Source organism: Ostrinia furnacalis, unplaced genomic scaffold (assembly GCF_004193835.3).
Source record: "Ostrinia furnacalis isolate ACB-3 unplaced genomic scaffold, ASM419383v2 OfSCF5073, whole genome shotgun sequence".
NCBI lineage: Eukaryota > Metazoa > Arthropoda > Insecta > Lepidoptera > Crambidae > Ostrinia > Ostrinia furnacalis.
In genome coordinates, this window is record NW_021135312.1 from 16427 (window position 1) to 36077 (window position 19651).

Consider the following 19651-nt stretch of genomic DNA (forward strand, 5'->3'; position numbering starts at 1 on the left):
AATAAAAAACTAACAAAATAAAGCAAATATGCGATATCGAACATACTCAATTACAGCTTGATTCGTAATGAAGAGAAAATACAAGGAACAGTAAACAAATTCTCAATATTTTAATAATTTATCTGAGGATATTCCGAACTACTTTTTAGCGGTGTTATAACGCCTGGTAGGAGTAAGTGGGTTAATACCGCCGATACCAAACCGCCGGTTTTGGTGTGTAGAGTCCTTAAAACAAATATAATGTTTGGAGCTATTGTGCTGCCAGGTATCTCTATCCGAATTTGTGAAACGAAAAGTTTATCATTAAGTTTATGATAGGCTATCTGGGACTTAATCTTGAACCGATTAAACTAACTCTACCGTTCATATTATTTTTAATTATGTCTTATTATTTATCGCAAGTATACGAGTAAATTGGTATTCTATTCTAAACAACAAGTTATTTTCTTCTTTTAATTATAATTTTTATACGACGAATTATTGTTAGAGAAAAGCACTTTTATATTTTTCACATTGATTTCGAAAAAAAATAATTATAATAGCTGTAAAATTGAAGTTATAAATTGACTACCTAATGTTCATACCAGACGCGTAAAAAGCAATTCATTTCCTCACCATTGTTACTGATCTTAAAGAATGTGACGTCGGTAAAATATGCTGAATTGCAAAAATGGTGTACGATTGAAAAATTCGTGGAAAATTTTCAAAGGAATCCGTATTATTAAAATTAATCACCTCATTTTTTAAAGTCACGTTAATTTGATATTATACAGACAACGGTATACCTCATAAACTAAACAACGTGGTATCTTAAAACTAACTGCTAATTTACAAGAACTAAAATATAAATCCGAATCTGATGTGCCAGCAACAGTAATTTAAACCATCACAGAAATAAAATCATCCAGTTTCTGAAAACCAGATAAGTTTTCGAGCAACAAAATTAGAGATTAAAATTAGTTTAGCCTAAGGGAATTGCTCTAAAATACTAACTTACAGATTAATATAAAAGAACTTACAGTGTAATAAGCCAGACCGTTCATAAATTTAAATTACAATACATTCTCTCTATCTCGGTCGAGCTCAGATTGCAATCCAACAATGCATTTCAAACCTCAATGGGATTCTTCGCTCTTAAAATTTTCATTTACAGTGTACCCTCGAAAATGTACCTAGCGTTTGACAATGTTTTGTTCAGGGTACAGATTTCCCCTGATGATCGTCCGTCAACAAAAGAGCTTTTACTGAAATGAGCATGTACGTTCGGACGGTATACGTTGATGAACTGCCATTGCAAAATCTGTCACAGCGGAAATAAAAAGTGCAAAGATTTTGTAAATATGTATAACTCAATTTATCCTAGGTACTTTGTAAAAGATAGAAAAAGGAATGGACCTCAAATATTGTAAGAACTATTTGATTCATTCTGATACCTATGATGATAGAAAACCGATAACTGGAACATAATAATATCTGTAAGTTAGGTAAAATTTAAAAAATGTTTTACGTAACTCGTTTTAAAATAACTTTTTTCGAAGAAATGCTATCTCACGTTTTACCACTAATGTATTAACTCTAATCGCCCTTTAAAACTTGTGAATTCGAGGAAATTCTAGCGTTCAGTTCTTAGGCTTGTCAATAATAAAATAATTTATCATCTTATCTTTCTATAATCACCATTATCATTAATCTTTGGGACTGTCATTAAGACGATAAAAAGTTCTGCAACTTTTGGCGGAACACTCTAATTTTGATATAAGATTTTATGGAAATTGACAATATTGACTGAATTTCTTGCGCTGCTTCCACTTCACACTGGCCCATTTATAGCCCCGAAGCAGAGGTTTGGTTAATATTGGGACCTGTAAAAGTGCTTTATAAAAGCCAACTTGCAAAAATAAAATGAGTTTTTTACTTTTTTCTTCAACAGGTACATCTTCTCTTTAGCTCTCGCTGATCTCCTGGTCATCCTGATCTGTGTGCCCTTCGTGTCCATCATCTACACACTGGAATCATGGCCGTGGGGCGAGCTGATCTGCAAAATATCTGAAGCAGCCAAGGATGTGAGCATCGGCGTGTCTGTGTTCACATTGACAGCGTTGTCGGCGGAGAGATACTGCGCAATTGTCAACCCTTTTAGGAAGTTACAGGTGAGTTTGAAAGCGTTAGTTAACATAGTAAAAAGTTACGTCTACCAGATCCTTTGCCACAACAATCCAGTTTTGCGGGATCCTGCAAAAACAATACATCCAAAAAGCAGAATGTCTCCGTGGGTTTGAGCCCTAACATATCTTTTGTCACTAAATAATAATGATATGTACCTACTTACTTTTTTTGCATTCGCTTTAAATTCAAATTTTAAACACTAGATTTAATATCAATATCATTTTATTTGTATCCTTGTTGTCCAATCTACTCGACGACCGCGACCTCATAAAGGTAGCACGCAGGAAGGCGCTGGATGCAGGCCGCTATCAATCGGTCATTATGGAAATCATTTGGGGAGGCCTATGTTCAGCAGTGGACGTCTTATGGCTGAAATGATGATGATGATTGTCCAATCTACTGTTGTCACTAGTAATTTGTAACGAGTAAAAAGGGTTGTTTTGCAAAAGGCAATCTTTGGCATCCAAAAGTCAAAATCAGTGCAGTGGCGCTTCTGTTATAATCTAGTACGCCATTGCAATGGCAATTGGCCAATAAAGCTTGGCTGAAACCCTGACTTTATTTATTGTTTGCGAACTCGCAGAACGGAAGTGTGGTAATCAGCACTAATATTTAGAAGAGAGTTAATAATGTGACATTATTTCATTTTAAGTTCAAAAACAACAACGGTTTTATTGTGACGAAGTTTGAATATTCTTCCTGAACATCATCTTCAGAAAAGCATCTGTTTCTGCTTTCTAATTCCACAAAGATAATTATTTCTTTATCAAAATTAATATCTGATAAAAAATACTTTGCAATTCATATACACTGTCTCCTTTAAGTATATTAAGAATGTAAATGTAAATTTATCATGCCTTAAAAGTTTAACGTAATTAATTAATAATGAATAATTTTCAATTTCTACCATTACGCTTGCAGAGTGTAGAGTAGTCATAACCCTTCTCTTACCTTTACTTGATTTTGAGTTCCGTTGTAATTTTGCAAGTAAGCAAAGGGAACATTAAAACGTTCTAAAATTAGATTAATGATCTTGTTAGAACACAATCTCATCCATTGAATTGTTTTCTTGAACCGTCTAATTAACTTATTAGGTTAACTAAAAACAAAATGCTCCCCAAATTAATTTTAAATCAAAAGCTCATTAACGTAAGTACATCAAATTATGTGTTAGTTTGTATTAATTGAAATTAAGGCCTGAATTACATGATGAAACGTTATCTAAGCAAAATGCATTACTATTCATCATCATCATCATCATTTCAGCCACAGGACGTCCACTACTGAACATAGGCATCCCCATTGGATGGTAGCCGCCTGCATCCAGCGCCTTCCTGCCATCTTTATGAGATCGTCTGTCCACCTTGTGGCGTTATCTGTGTGTAATTCAGCTAATGCTATATTTTACTGAAAATTAAAAATTAAATAAATAATACCATGTAAACTTTCATAACGTTAATGGGACACATGAGTTTGAGAGCGTTAGTTAATATAGCAGGAAGCACAAAAAGAAAGTTTATAAAGTAGGTAAATGGGTATATGAGCTGACACTAGCCCATGTTAACATATGCATATAAATGGTATGGTGAAGTCAGAAACTTGATATCATCATTTTAATTTATTAAATGTTCATACAAAATAAAATTTATAATTCAGATTTGTACCTGTTTACTGAAAATTAAAAATTTAATATCATGTAAACTTTCATAACGTTAATCATGGGACACATGAGTTGCAGCGGTGGGAGCAAGAGGTGGGAATATTCCCGTTATAATGGGAAAGTTTTTTGCCTTGAAAATCATATTTCATTCTTTAAAAGCATCTTTGTCTGGATTAATGTACATCATTCTAGACCATTTCATTCCATTAGAACTTTTTATAAAGCCGTTTATTCAAACTAAGAATAATAATATATTTATTTATTATGTGTTAATGTTAGCTTGTCTGGTGCTCTTTAAAAGGTTTTTAAATTAAAATATCGTTTTTACAAAAGGAACGAAAAGTGTACGTTAAAATATTAGAATTCTTTGTGTCTAGTTAAAAGTAGTGAAAGATTGTTGAAAGATATTTTTAAAATGTTAATTAAATTAGTACCCCTTTACAAAGAACGAAACACAGATTTTTTTAAACTTTTAAATATCCAAAGAGATTCTCGTGTCTTTTGCTATTAAAAAACAAAACTAACCCAATTTAGGATTACCGAAGTAATTAATTCGACTTTGTTTGGTGATATGGTGGAAATTAGCAATTCTCTGGCCATTTACTTCTCTTTTGTAAAGTAAATGAGTCGTTTACTTTATTTTAAACACTATCTTCTACGCGCGGCTTAGTTCTTTTTCATGAGAAAAGACTAGTTCGTTATACACAATTTGATCCTCTTTTTCACTACTTTTAAAGTAGGAAAATATTTTTTGAGTACTTAGCCTAATACCTATTTCTCCTATTTATCAATATTAATAACATTAAACAAGGTGGAATTTTGTAATGCCACCTGGAGGGAAAGTACCCATAATACTGTAGATACAAAATTGTAGTCAAAGAAAACATTCCTTTATTTTTGAAAAGAAATAGAACTGCATGCAAAGATTTCCAAAAGCTTGCCACACCCGGGAATCAAACCGACTAAAATCTGTTAAAAATTATACCCTGTATTTTATTGCATCAATCGTTAGGGTTAAGTATAAGGATGAAATATTTCTAACAAACTTGATAAATCAAATGAAAGGAAAACCATGAAATCTTAAATTATTGTAATTATTTACGGAAAATTATTGTGTGCCGCTATACGGTGAATTTTCGAAAAACCTTTGGAAATCTTTGAATGTAGTTCTCTTTCTTTACAAAAACAAAGAAAATATTTTTCCTTTGAGTAAAATTTTCTATCTACAGTATTAAGAGTACCACTTTCCCTCCAGGTGGCATTACAAAATTCCACCCTGTATAATATCAATATTTCAGCAGTTCGTCACGTGACAATGACATCCACTGCTAGACCTCTCCCAAAGATTTCCACAACGACCGGTCCTGCACTGCCCGTATCCAGTTGCTTTCCGCAACCTTCACTAGATCGATGGCTTATCTAATGAGACGCCTGCCCACACTATCGAGAATCGTCGGGCGCCTGCCCACACTATCGAGAAGTGTCGGGCGGACAAATATTTGTATAGAATGGGGATGTTGCCTGGGTCAAAAAGCAAGAGTTTTAATTAGTCCGTCAGTTAACTTATCAAAAAATACTCTACACGTATTTTTCACTTTTTCAAACTAATGAAAATTTAAAGAGATAAAGCGCCCCAAAGTTCATAAGAAGAGGCCCGTGACGTCAACGCTTGCTTAAAAATGCCGCACGTTGTGACGTCGTGCGCAACTTCAACGCACCATAACTATGTAATTATTTGTTAGATTGACAAATAAAAATATACGTGTCCAATATTTTTTGATATTAAACATTACGGACTAAAAAAATTTTTTTAGGCAACTAGCCTATTTGACAGCGGCGGTGGCGCTACGTAGAGCGAAGCCGTGCGGAGCGGAGAAGAGATATGGAAATAATTAAATCTGATTGATTATTCAAAACACTTCTCTACTTGCTCTTCACTTCACCTTGATAGAAACCGGGCCTAATGCCCGTTTTCACCATCAATCCCTAATTTTTATGTGACTCTTATGAATGCAAAATGCCTGTATTGTGACACCATAGGGGTCACTTAAAAATTAGGAATTGATGGTGAAAACAGGCATGTCTCTCGAGAACTTTTTCCCCAACTGTCATCAGTTCTACGAGCTTTATTATTTTTTGTATGATACACTAATTCAATTTTTGTTTCAGCTACGCAAGTTGCCTCTAGTCTGCGCAACCTTTATATGGGGAGCGGCGCTCATCTTCGCAGCACCGGCGGCCATATTCTCTAAAACGGTCACCGCCATCATAGACGATACCAACATCACGATTGTCTACTGCACACCGTACCCTATCGGCTGGGAGAATTATCCGAAGTAGGTACATTTTACATAACAATTACTGTATTGAATAGACCGACGGATTAACAAGCTGAAGTGGCAATGGGCAGGGCACATAGTACGCAGAACTGACGGCCGATGGGGCAGCAAGGTTCTGGAGTGGAGGCCGCGTACCGGAAAACGCAGCGTGTGACGTCCACCCACAAGGTGGACCAACGACATCATAAAGGTAGCAGGAAGGCGCTGGACGCAGGCCGCTACCAATCGATCAACATGGAAATCATTGGGGGAGGCCTATGTTCAGCAGTGTACGTCATATGGCTGAAATTATGATGATGATTGTACATAAATTTTCAAGATTTTATAACTTTTGGCTATGAACATGTTAACGTACCAAGTAAAAAAGCTTATAAGTTACTCACAATACTACAACTAACCTCTGATTGTGATTAGACTCATGATTTAAGGTACGAGTATCTATACTTAATTTAATGTATCTTATAACATGCACGAATCATGCATTTGGCTGAAACGAAATTACAAATTACGTGCAAGCTGAATACTGAAAATAGCTAGGACATAGGTAGATACGTTTGTAAACAAAGTGCTTAATCGATTCAATGACAATAAAGGTTCAATGTCCTGATTCAATTGTTGAGGCAAATACACGTAGCCGAGCAAAAACAATATTTGCTGACTTTTTAAAGTAGAGGATAATAAAATACCTAACTAATCGCTCGCACGAGTCTACTTAAATAGATTTTTAATCTTTAAAAAACAACAATTTTCCCCTCGAGAATCGAAAATTAGATATCTCGCCATAAACACGGCAAAATCATTATTAATTTTGGCAAAATTCATTAGCAAAATTATAAAGATCAATTTACTTCATTATAATGTCGATTATTATGTAAAGATCAAACCATTATCGGTGTAGCTATGAAATTAACAACATTGATCGTAAAGGTATGGTTTTCAATAAATAACTGGGAGATATTTTGACGCAGGTATATTTGTACATTCATGAAATAATCAGACGTGTGAAAATAAGGACTTTCTTTTCCATAAAATGAAAGATGTTTGTTTAATTCAACAATGTATCGATTATACACACGTCATGTTATTAGCACAAAGACAAGAGAGGACAGAATGTTGTTTTGATGTTGCCAACATTTAAAAACGATCTCAATTAAAGATCACAAAGCTTTTTTTTAAAGCCAAATCTTGGTCAAAAACCTAAAAACATTTTTCATCCATTTCATTCTTAAGATTGGCATCTTAAATTACTCTGCATTAGATAAATCATAACCTAAAGTGACCATAATATGACCCCAACCCGTTGGTATCCCGTGCGAGCTCCCATCCGAATGTTTGCCACAGCTGACCTCGATGGTGATTGATGATATAGGCCCATTTGCTCGTTTTGATTGACACATTCCTCTACATGTGAGAGTCGAGATTGCTTTGTGAAATTGTCGTTTTACTTGAAGGCATTGGGAGACCATTAACATGAAGAAAAATGAAAGGATTTAAAATGATGGATGAATGTGCGCACATAGTAAACAGAGTAATCTTCAGTATTCAACTTCATTTACATTGTTCATAAGTATAACAATACAAAATACTAAAAAACATAGTATCTCTATATCTCTTTGTTAGTAAGGAAAATGACTTGCGAACTGCAATTACGAGTAAATACTTCTACTTTGTACAGCCCAAAGCAAATAGAACAAAGTTTTTTCCTCTAAAAGCTTACCTATCTATAAACTTTAAACCTTACAAAAAGAAATACTGTTTTACGATTCGATTCTGTTAAGTCCACCAATCTTAATCGAAACAGTTCGCAGACGCGATATATTATGCATGCCGGAATGTTTACCGAGATTCAGGGAGGAAAAGTTGCGATCAAACCAAAGCCGCGGTCTTTGATGGATGGCTGACGGTAGAGTGAACTACGATATTAGTTTATTGCGAACGTACGAGTACGTTTCGGTGAACTATCATTTTGTAACGCTTGACGGACTTCCAGACATTTTACAAGTACTCTGTCAATATTGAACGAATGCTAAGACAGAGTTTACCTTATTTTAACCGTGGCTATAACCATAACCGGTGTTTTTTGTAACCAGAGTTTTAATGTAATAATATATTAAAGCTAGATGGTGCAACCCAGCTTTAGATTGTACTTTATATTTTAAAAGTGTTAAACTGCTGCTATCTAATACCTTACAGTTTCGAACTACAAACTGGCTGGTTGCCACACAACATTTCGCCCCGCACATTGATTTAGAGTGCATGTAGAAAGATACATTGTCAAGCCAAAAGAGTCCGATTTACCACTTAAAAGTTTTGCCAGTTGTCTTATGTTTCCAGTAAACTGAGACAATAACACACCCAAAATACAGACTTGACGATTTTTTTCAATTTTCAGTGTCTCCAGCTTATCTTAATAAGAGAGTAGGTAGTGTTTTTTTTCCTAAACTTACTTTTTCTTTCAGATGGATGACCCTAGCAAAGGCGATAATCTACTACGGCCTGCCTCTACTGGTCATCGCATTCTTTTACTCACTGATGGCCCAGAGGCTGCTGGCTAGCACCAAGGAAATGCCAGGGGCATTACACGGGGGCCAGGGAGAGGCCCAGGCTAAGGCCAGGAAGTCTGTTGCTTGTATGGTGCTTATTTTCGTCATAGGTAAGCTAATTTTACTTGTTTTGTAACTTTTTTTTCCTCAAATACAAGTGCAGTCACTAATGGCCCTGCAGAGACTGTTGGCTAGGAAAAAGGAAATGCCAGGGGCCTTACACAGTGACCAGGAAGAGGAGGTAGCCTGGCTAACGCCAGGAAGTCTTTTGCTTGCATGGTGCTTATTTTCGTCATAGGTAAGCTAATGTCACTTATTTAGTAACTTATATTTCCAAAATACAAAAATACGTGTCTTTTAATCTGTATTTGTAATTATCATGTAAGTCATTATATCAAAATGTCTAACGCCTTACATTGAAACGACAAATTTTTGTACAAACCCCAGTTTCCCGGTATTAATTTGGGCCGTTTACAAGATCTTAGGTGACACCGACCTTTGATCCTAACTGCCATATTTCAACTTCATAGGTCGTATGTGTGACCTTTCACTTTAATAAGCTCCCCGACTTAGGCCGGGTCCTTTTTGGACTTAGTTCACTTTATAGGTAAATCAACCGCCTCTGTGGTCTTGTGGAAGAACACCGGTTTCAGACCAGAGGTGGAATTGTGTAAAGCAATCGTAATCATTTGACAATTCATAACGTACGATAAAGTCAGTTACACAAAGCGTTTGACAGAATAATTGTACGTTATGAACTGTCAAATGATTAGGTACGATTGCTTTACACAATTCCACCTTTGAAGGCCCGGGCTCGAACCCAAGTGGTGGTATAATTTTCTGTTCGGTTTGGTAAGTGGTGGGCTTTTTCAGTTTCCGCCTGGCTAGCTGCCACCATCTTACCTATTTCTATCGCCATAAAAATAGTGTTGAGAGCATTGTTGTGCTTCGGCATTTGGAGGTAAGACAACCAGTTCCTCTGTGGTTGAGGATTCCGGGTGAACCTTCCACCTTCTTGGGGGAGGCCTTTGTCCAGCAGTGGACGTCATTTGGCTTAAAACGAACGAACGAACGAAATAGTTTTTTTAAATACGTTTAAGTACTCAGGCTGGGTTGCACCATCTTACTTTGACTTTAACAAATGTCAAAAATCTGTCAAACTACACCGGTTATCGTTATAGTTACGGTTCAAGTTAAGTGGTCTTATTACGTTTAGGCTGGGTTGCACCATTTTACTTTAACTTTGACGTCAAATATCTGTCAAATTCCATACAAAAAACACAGGTTATCGTTATAGTTACGGTCAAAGTTAGTTGGTACAACTCAGCCTTAGTGTCCCATAGACACACAAAAATAACAGAGCGACTTAAAAAACACAATCCGTTTTCCCTCTGTGTCTTGGTAATACCTATTAACCTGCCAGATGAATGTGCATAAATGAGCCAACAAAATACCTACGACAAGATAAGAAGCGAAGACAAATGTGGAATGTTACTGAATTGGAAACGAACTTTCGTAACGACGGGGACTTAGGTCGACCTTACGAGAACTTTGGCCGCTTTCAAAGTGACAAAGTATATTACTGAGCGTTTGAAAAGAATGTTGCAAACTCATTATGACACCTCCGATTCTATTTACATACCCTTTCTTGGAGAGTTTTGAGCTATTACAATCTTTTGTTATTCGTAATAAGTAAGCCTGGATGCAGGCAGCTACCAGCCAGCCTTTGTGGAAATCATTGGGGGAGGCCTATGTTCAGTAGGGGACGTCCTGTGGCTGAAATAATGATGATGAATCTTCTCTAGGTATTCAATATACTACTATACTTATCTAAGTGTACAATAAAGTTCTACCTTTATACAACTACTTATTTCATACTATAATGTCCTTTATTATTTCCTATGTATTGAGCTTTTGCGAGAGATAGCTCCGCGAAAGCTTTTCTTTTCTTTCAAATATTATGACCGAACAGGATTATCTTTTTCTCGGTATCCTTTCTATTAATCTTAATTAAATCTATTAATTTCGTATAAGTATGGTAGAATGGGCAGGCCTCCTACTAGGTGGACCGACGATCTGGTAAAGGTCGCGGGAAGAGCCTGGATGCGGGCAGCGCAGGACCGTTCATTGTGGAAAACCTTGGGGGAGGCCTTTGTCCAGCCGTGGACGTCATTTGGCTGTAATGAACGAACGAACGATGGTAGAATGATAATTACGAGTAGGTAAGGTTTTAATCTATAAATTAATTTCGTCTAAAAATCAACTTCCTTTATAGTTTTTAATGTGTTTCTTAGGCCCGGTTTCTGAATAAGATTTTCAAATTACAATGTGTGATGATCATCTTCTACTCAAGAATAAATAATACATAATATGAAAAGTTCATACTTCCTTGCCTTGGCTAAATAGCTGAAAACAAACAGTTGTTACCAAACTGCATGAAAAGCATGTGCCATTTGAAACGGACAATAAAATTTAATTTGCTAAAAAGGCCACTTCATTTGCATAGTAAGCGCTTCCAACACTCAGGAGCAAGTTTAAAGTGGTTCCAAGATGAATTGTCGGGTATCAGGGAAAGGTTTACCAAGTAAGACTTGAGATTAAAGTGAAAACTTTGGAAACGAGTTTGAACTTATTTGGTAATATTTTACGAAGTTGAGCTTTTGTTTTGTTTTTTATTGTTATGTAAATGAATCCAGTAGTAGTAGCAGTAGATTTAACCTTTTTTCGTAATTATGAAACCTAAATAATCCTTCCCTCTGTCTGTTACCTTTTCAATCTTAAACTACAGAACCGATTAAGATGAAATTTGGTATCCCGGTTATTAGAAAGAAGAAACGAGTCAAAACGAAGATCACGCGTGAAAAAGCTAGTTGTAAAATAAAAGAATGTTAAATCTCGTCTACAGTCGATTTTACCATCTTATCTACAAAATTACTAAAGTGATCGAAATTATCTTGGAAAAAAACTTAACTACAACTAAAATGTTGCGATTCAGATATTTCCAGCAACATAACTTTAGATAAATATAAATATGAAAGACAGACCATTATATCGAGTGAATTCGTGAATGGCTCCGTCTGAACGTTTCATTTATTATGATTAAGGAACGCTGGCATTAGCTTAGGCCAGGGATGGCGAACCTTTTAAGTTTGAACGTGCCACTATTTTAAAAAAAATTTGAAGTAGTCATAGACAAGTGCCATTAAATTAACACCTAATGCTATCAAGTGGTACCACTGGTGAGTGACACGACCTTACTCTACAGTGGCACTAACTGATGACGGCAAATACGATAGCTCATAATCAAAACACATTATTTACTATTGAATTACTGAATTTGTGATTGGTGGCGTGCCCAAAATATTATGTCGCGTGCCATCATTGGCACGCGTGCCATTGGTTCGCCAACCCTGGCTTAGGCGATTTGATAGATTGTGACGTATGAGGTGTCGTTATTCGTCTCACTGAGTATCTTAATCTTTGCTAGAGAACCGCTAAATAGTAAGGCATTTTGAACTTTAACGACTTGTCTTAACAAAAGGACAAAATATTTTTGAAACATTGAATGAACTATAGTCCACGAAACTTAAGAATTTTCTTTTCATGGCAGACACTATTTTAATTAATAATTTATAGGAACGGCTTATCATAACTCTAAAATCCAAATTATCTTACAATTAACTGTTATGTTGATTAAAAACCAAGAACTAAGATTAGTTAGTTTAGCTTAGCTCGCCGTATTACTAATTTCGCTTCCTATGCCCTATAAAGGGTTAACGGACCCAGTTTTCCATAGTTGTGTGCAAACTGCAAACAGCTACAACTTACACACTGTTATCCGTATTAAAATCAATTTTTAGCTGCACTTAAATTGGCATTAGTCACAAGTGACGTGTCAATAAATTCCTATCGCTATAAAAACATGGAAAACATACTTTGATAGCTCAAAAAAAGTCCCTTTTTCCGAGTTCGTGGTATGATTTGTGAGACTTTTATTCAATGCGGATTTCAAATGGTTCTTAAATACGTCTCGAGGGTAGAAAGTGACCGCTATTTTTAGCACAGGCCTTCTACGCAGCTCCAATATAGTATTTTATTCCCTTTCACTGAGTAATCCCGTTGGAAATGCGCGATAGCGTTCCGATAAAAGCATTGTGGGCTAAAAAATTAGACGGAGAATCTCAGTTGATATATTTCGTGTAAAAATCTGAATTTATTGGCTTTAGGTCTTGTAGTTTATGTAGTTACAAACCTTCTTCATCAATAGGGTAATGAACTCTTCCTTCTGCTTGGTCCAAAGTTTACTTCACCGACTAAGGTTTTCAAGAATTCCTGGTGATAAGGAATTTGCTGGCTTATCTACTATACCGGTATTAAAACTTATTGCATCTTTCATTTAGCTAAGGATTAATATGAACATAATTTGCTTCAGTTCGTTTAGTACAAGACACAAAACTGACCCTTACAAAAACAGTGATAATTCGAAGATCCTTTAGCCTCTAACTTATCTTTTGTTCACAGTGTTCTTCATTTGTTTCCTGCCGTACCACGCGTTCGAATTGTGGTACCATCTCGACCCAACCGCTCAAGACGAGTACAACGATTGGACCCACGCTCTGAGGATCATGGGATTTTGCTTGAGGTTTGTATAATTTTATCAATAACCAGCTGACCTTACCGCCCTATATTTTTTCTTTTGTAATCGTTTGAACTTCTCTAGACACATTTTAAAACCAAAATCATCTTTCAGACCACCGACTTTTTGTCGGCCGATAGTTTAGTCGGGCAGTTAATCAGTATGGGCATGTATGTGAGCATATTACACGATTACACTAATTTGGTATCGGCCGATTCTTAGAATCGGGCCCAACTATCGGCCAACTAAAAGTTGGTGGTCTGCGCCTAGGACAAACACTGAGCTGTCTATTCATCTATTGATATAGTAAGCGAGCTACTTCAAGGATTTGAAAGAAGAGGTAACATGATGAGAATAATACTGCGAAGGCTCAATCACTCTATAAGTTCAAAAAATATTTTTAAAATCCTTTTAGGTACCTACGTATTTGGGCCGTGGATCAAATAAACACAAATACATCATTTCCTTAATGGCCAATACAAAAAATGCTAGAAATACGTAGGTTGTTTATCTTTAGACTTTAGTTGTTTTGTTTCTCCTTGCTTAGAAATGATTTGCATAAATTATTGGCCGTTTTATTTATGTTCACCACGATTATTATAAAAGATTAAATTGAATGCAGGTTTGCGGTTGGTTTATCCCAAGTTTGATTGTATTACTTGCATGCATTTTGCACGATTTTGATATTTAGGTGTATAAAACAAAGCTTAAGTCCTTCTTTAGGCATCGGTGATTCGTTAGTCTTTTTTGAAAGATCGATGCAACGACTAAACATTCTTCACCGCAAATATTAAAACCCTTAATAGGTACAACAAACGCGTAGGTACCATTCCAAACAACAATATTATCCTACCAAAAAGGCTGTTAATACTTATAATATCTTCGTTTTTGTCATCAAAATTGCATGAAGTATCCTCCTCTTATTACAACCGAAATTTTCTCTATATTTTTTTGCATTAAAATGATAAAAAATTAAACAAAACCAACAATTTTTATTAGAATCATCCGTTCCAATTTTGAATCGGGCATTTCAATTTTTTCCATTTTCATCAACGCGTGAATCCATTTCGTTCCGTTGTAAGAAATAAAAGGAAAAGGAAAAAGAATTAATCATATCGCCTGCTCTTACAGCCAAGTCGTGAAATGTCGAATTATTCGTAGCATCTTGTATTCTAGGCTGTCCAGTTCCAATTATCCTGAAAATGACATTGTGTTACTTTTTTCACAACCGAGGAGTAACAATAATATTTTTCTGCCTATTGCTTTTATATTATGAGTATTTATGAGTTAGATAACAATGGTAATGCTCAGCGTAATGAGCAGCGATGTTTTTCTTTGGTTAGCAATACAGCTTTTAGTACAGTCGCCAGAACATCAGGCTATTTAATTTTGATACAAAATAGACACTATTACACACACACATAAGAGTTCAGATATCCAGCTGTCTGTAAATACGAATACTTTTTCAGATGCGATGTGTTGTTCCAGATAAAAGTTGTGCCAAAAACTAAAACCACAAAATACCATTTTTTTCATGTTGTGTATGTTGTGGTATTTAATAATCTTGTAGGCAATGTAATTAGTTGTAAGAGTTATTCCGTTTCATTGTTTACTTTTGCGTTACAAACTTACAACAAAATTGCGTTACAACAAAATGTACTATCACGTCTTTTAGAGTAATTAGTACCATTTAAAACCCCTTTACATGTAACTGACTTCTAGTTCCCTGAAACTTGAAAGCGTTCCAATTTTTTATCAAGAAATGAAAGTCATATTCAATAGAGCAACGCGGAAATTAAAAGTGCCAATTCTGGATAGACTGAAAGAAAAATGTTGAAAATTTTCCCAGACTTTCTATTAAATGGCAAAGCATTCATTTTATTCTAGAAACCTTACACTTAATATTAGAATGACTTCAAAAATATGCATTTTATGTTACGTTTCTAAGCTTTTTTCGTAAAATATGGGAGATACATTTTTAATCATTACATTTTGTACGTGACTTAAAGTACAAAACACATTATATGAACGTGGTGATTTATTGTAATCGTAAAATTTCAATTACTTGAATTGCCTTTTTATGGTGCCTATCGCTGTAAGTTACGTCCTACGTGACACAAGACGGTAAAAAAACCGCGCGCTAAAGAAAATCTCGACCGCAGCGTAGTCCCCTTTTCATAGTCGGATCTGACCCAATGGAAGATGTAAGAATGTACGTAAGAAATGTCACTACAGAACTGATATCTATTGTAGTCAAAATCTACGATGATTATGAATATTTAAATGTGTCTGTTGCGCTTTCACCAAGAACGCTATACCCAGTTTTGCAAAATATTGAAACACAATCAATCGTAGGGCAGCATACCTCGTGCTTCAGTTTGAATAGTCTTGAGACTCATTTTAAAATACAGACATAAATCTCCATTTTCAATTATTGTATTCAGAATCCGGTCACCTAGATCTGTTAATAAATATAAACTTCCTCGTTACTCCCTCCAACCAATTAGATGAAAATCCAAAGAATTGAAACATCTTGACCAAGCACTAACCGGAGTGAGAATGAAAATTACGGAACGAGCAACGGAATTAGCTCATTGAACTGAAAATATTAAATAATCTTAAACGAGTTGGAGTACTTCTTGTTCCTCGCAATTCTTCGTCATTGAATTTATTAGAATTTTCTTTCTTGTTAAATATTCAACGCTCAAATGGTTCTGTTCTCTAGTCCAATTAGGATCTTTATACTCAAGAGAGCTAGTTAAAGACAGTTTGGCAGACACTTCAAACAGTGAGTTTAGAACATGAAAGTAATGAAATCTATGGATATTTTTAAGTATAAATATTTACCACGTGCCAACAATATTAATGATGTCGAGTTCAGGACATTAATCTAAGTTATTCTGTTCCTTACATCTTGTATAAAACAAAAGGCAGTAAGTGATTGCCTAAACATTAGGTACTAAGTTATAGTCTCTTGCAAATAATTTTGAAATTTTAAAGAATCATTTTTATCAGAACATGCGGACACTAGAAAAATAAACATAATTGTTACTGATACAGTGATACTCTCATATTAGACCCACTGTTTTGGAAACCACAACAAAACTCATTACGAGTACTTTAATAAAATTTGATTTTTAAATACTAACTAGTACCTACCTAATTTTAACATAGCGTTCATCACACACATTTTTACTAACGAAACTATGCTCACTCCTCGTTCCCATCACTACAACTTATATGTAGCCAGGATCTACATCTTGACGCCAAATGAAACTTAACTACAGAAGTATAAGTTTTTGCAACTCACGAAGGCGATTGAGTTTTACTTGTGAGTGTACGTGTACATGCACATAACGACAGTGAGCCACCACAAATGTAAAGCTCACTCGCCTTCGTGAATTGCAACAACTATAACTTTTCACTTCTTATTATTTGTAACTCCGTTTTCTCCAACAGTTTCCTGAACTCCTGCGTCAACCCAGTCGCCTTGTATTGCGTCAGTGGAGTCTTCAGGCAGCACTTCAACCGGTACCTCTGCTGCCGCCGAGGGTCCCTCCATCCCACCTGCAGCTCCAGGCTCTCCAGGACGGCTGTGTGCGAGACCTCCTTCAGGAGCACCCATCGGCACCGGTGTAATAGGTTTGAACACTTGTCTAATATTGGCAGAAAGTAAATTGCTTCATTTATCATCAGTTCATCTCAAACCACTGCTGAAAACCCCTAACACACAATACTTAGCATAATCTTTAGACCTTTATCATCTTCTTAACTTTGAGTGCCTATATCAACAACAGAAAACGTAGTTGCTCGAGTAGCAATAATGATACAAACGGACAAGTAGTCTCAAACTGGCCACCGGAAAGAATTACCTTTTACCAAGAAGAATTAAATTTTAAATTACCAATAATTTAAAATTTAATTATTCCTATAGAGTTCGAGGAATCTCATTTCGGTATACATTTCAGGGAAAAGGGTCTTGTCTTGAATCTACTGGTTCCATGGTATTCTTAACAAAATCCCTTCCATTCTTTCTCCCACAATTTTTTCGTGAAAACATACCTTTTCATCTGCAAAATTTCTATCTACCATACCATGTTGTTTAAACTACAGCAGTAACTGTTCTATAAACGCTTTCAGGAACCCCACAGAAAGTGTAGTGATCTCAAACTACGACTACGGAAGCACTAAAAAAAAAAGCAACATCATATCCAGGAACAGTGGGGATGGAGTCACCATCATGAGCATCAGGGATACCAACGACTTCCTCACTGGAGACTCCGATGACAAGTGTATAAACAGATAGAGTGGAAACACACACTATTTTTATACAAAAACTCGATATTTATAAAAGACATAGTATAAGTAGATATATGTGGTAAGTATATGGATTTATAGTAATTATGTGCATATCTGTATTTCTTGTAAATTTTTAATAGGATTTTTTTAATTAATGCGATATTAGTTTTTTTTAATAAGTAGATTCAATCAAACTTTGTAATTTTCAGCGATTCTATGGGTCGATTATTTTGCAGATATTTTATTTAACATTGTCCTTAATAAAAATCATTCAATATAATAATTTAACGAATTTATTACAAATCGATAGAAATTTCATACTTACCGCGCTAAGATTTATGTTTGCAAAATTTTGTAGTCACAGTAAAAATATGTAATGTATCAATGTTAAGAATAAAATCAAGATTGATGTTTAAATGTTCTCAGACATACATGGATGACATTATATTAGTTACTGAATATGAAACGCCGTATAGAAAAAAAAATAGTAACATTTTTACTTCTAGCCCCTTGAAGTACAATTATTTGGTTCAAAGTTTAAACGCAACAGGAAATCTCCTGCCATATCGGATTTTTTCGACGGGTTTCCCCTAATGTAAATAATAAATGTACTAACTGCCGTACTTAATACGTCATTGTACGAACCTTAATGAGATTACTTTCGTGAATGTGAAACGAGAAAGAATACACGTAGATGGCATTCAATGTGTTAAATAAATTACAAAAACGGCTCCACGTTTCAGGAAATTTTACGAAATTATAAAACATCTTAGTACATCTTAGTACTATAAGGTACATTTTATTTTACTGTACCTAATAGCACTGTAAAATCTGATAATTATGCTGAAATGATAAATCTTATTTCTAAGAAACGTACGTTGTTACTTTATTACATTTTAAGTCTTAATAAGATACAAAATGAGTCTTGTAAATATCTCAGACCAAAGAAAGTAAATTAAGTTATATTGATGTTAATGATGTCACAAGTTTATTGTATATAAATGTACTGTATATAAATCGTTAGTTATATAAATTAGAGCTGGCTTCAATGATGGAGATTAATTTAATTTAATCAAAAGTAAGCGTATATGAAATGTAATTAGTGTCACAAGTTTTGTTAAATAATTACTATTCAAATATTTGCTTCAACATTTATTTCAGAAGTAAAAAGAAACATAATTATATGCAAATTGAAACGTTTGTGCCCACATTTTTTATACAAACCTCACACGATCAGAAGAGGGTTACTTTTTTGGTGTAAAACAAATATAAGTTTCCTTTTTATTATGTAGGTACCAAGTAACGAAGCAGCTAGATACCTTTGAAATTGTGTACATACGAAAGTTGAATTTTTTGTTGAGATAAATGTTGAACTATCACAGAAAAAAAATATAGTATTTGTTTTAAAATTATGAATTGATATCGCTGATAGTACTTACTTTAAAATAATATTTCAAATATTTGTACCAAAAGCCGTGCCCAAAACTGTACTATAATGTAATAATTTCTTGGAAATAAAAATTAATAGCAGTGAACATTAGTAGTTTGTTTTATTTCAAGCTTTTCTCACCAATGATCATACGAAAATTCCCTACAGTTAAATCAGTAATATGGCTTAGTTTTCTATGTAAAATGTTATCAAGACAGGATATTTTTAAAAATTTCTCAGATCTTAATAAAACCCAATTGAAATAAATTTACGAAACTTCATAATAAAATTACTGCACGGAAGCTTTTGAACTAGTCTTCCGCATCAAATATTATCAGGCGAAATTCGGCACTTTAAAGATTTCCACTGAAAATTTTCAGAAGGGCGATGCCATTGTCGGCACTTACTGAAATCTGCGTTTCGAGCCAATTTCAGCGAGCTCCCCGAAATATTGTGTTACATCGCAGCCTTATAAAATCAAAGCATCAAATGGAATTAAGGGGTGTAAGAGATATTTTATGAATTCGGGTAAGTATATTTATGAGTTTTATTGTTTTTCATCAGACCTAGAGTAGGTAC

The 19651-nt window shown here is 34.9% G+C and overlaps 1 protein-coding gene across 1 annotated transcript; it reads left to right on the plus strand.

Moving 5' to 3' along the window:
- The first annotated feature begins 1249 nt into the window (after positions 1-1249).
- Positions 1250-17703, plus strand: NGR-A14 (neuropeptide receptor A14). Its single transcript, XM_028315243.1, has 7 exons — positions 1250-1257; positions 1931-2150; positions 5996-6162; positions 8625-8818; positions 13230-13350; positions 16804-16986; positions 17485-17703. The coding sequence occupies exons 1-7, from the start codon at positions 1250-1252 to the stop codon at positions 17648-17650; spliced, it is 1059 nt and encodes a 352-aa protein (XP_028171044.1). The 3' UTR covers positions 17651-17703.
- Positions 17704-19651: the final 1948 nt, after the last annotated feature.

Excerpts from the sequence above, each read along its gene's own strand:
- NGR-A14 (XM_028315243.1), top strand. Across the intron at positions 2,151-5,995 it reads ACCCTTTTAGGAAGTTACAG|CTACGCAAGTTGCCTCTAGT; the intron begins GTGAGTTTGAAA and ends TTTTTGTTTCAG. Across the intron at positions 16,987-17,484 it reads CATCGGCACCGGTGTAATAG|GAACCCCACAGAAAGTGTAG; the intron begins GTTTGAACACTT and ends AAACGCTTTCAG.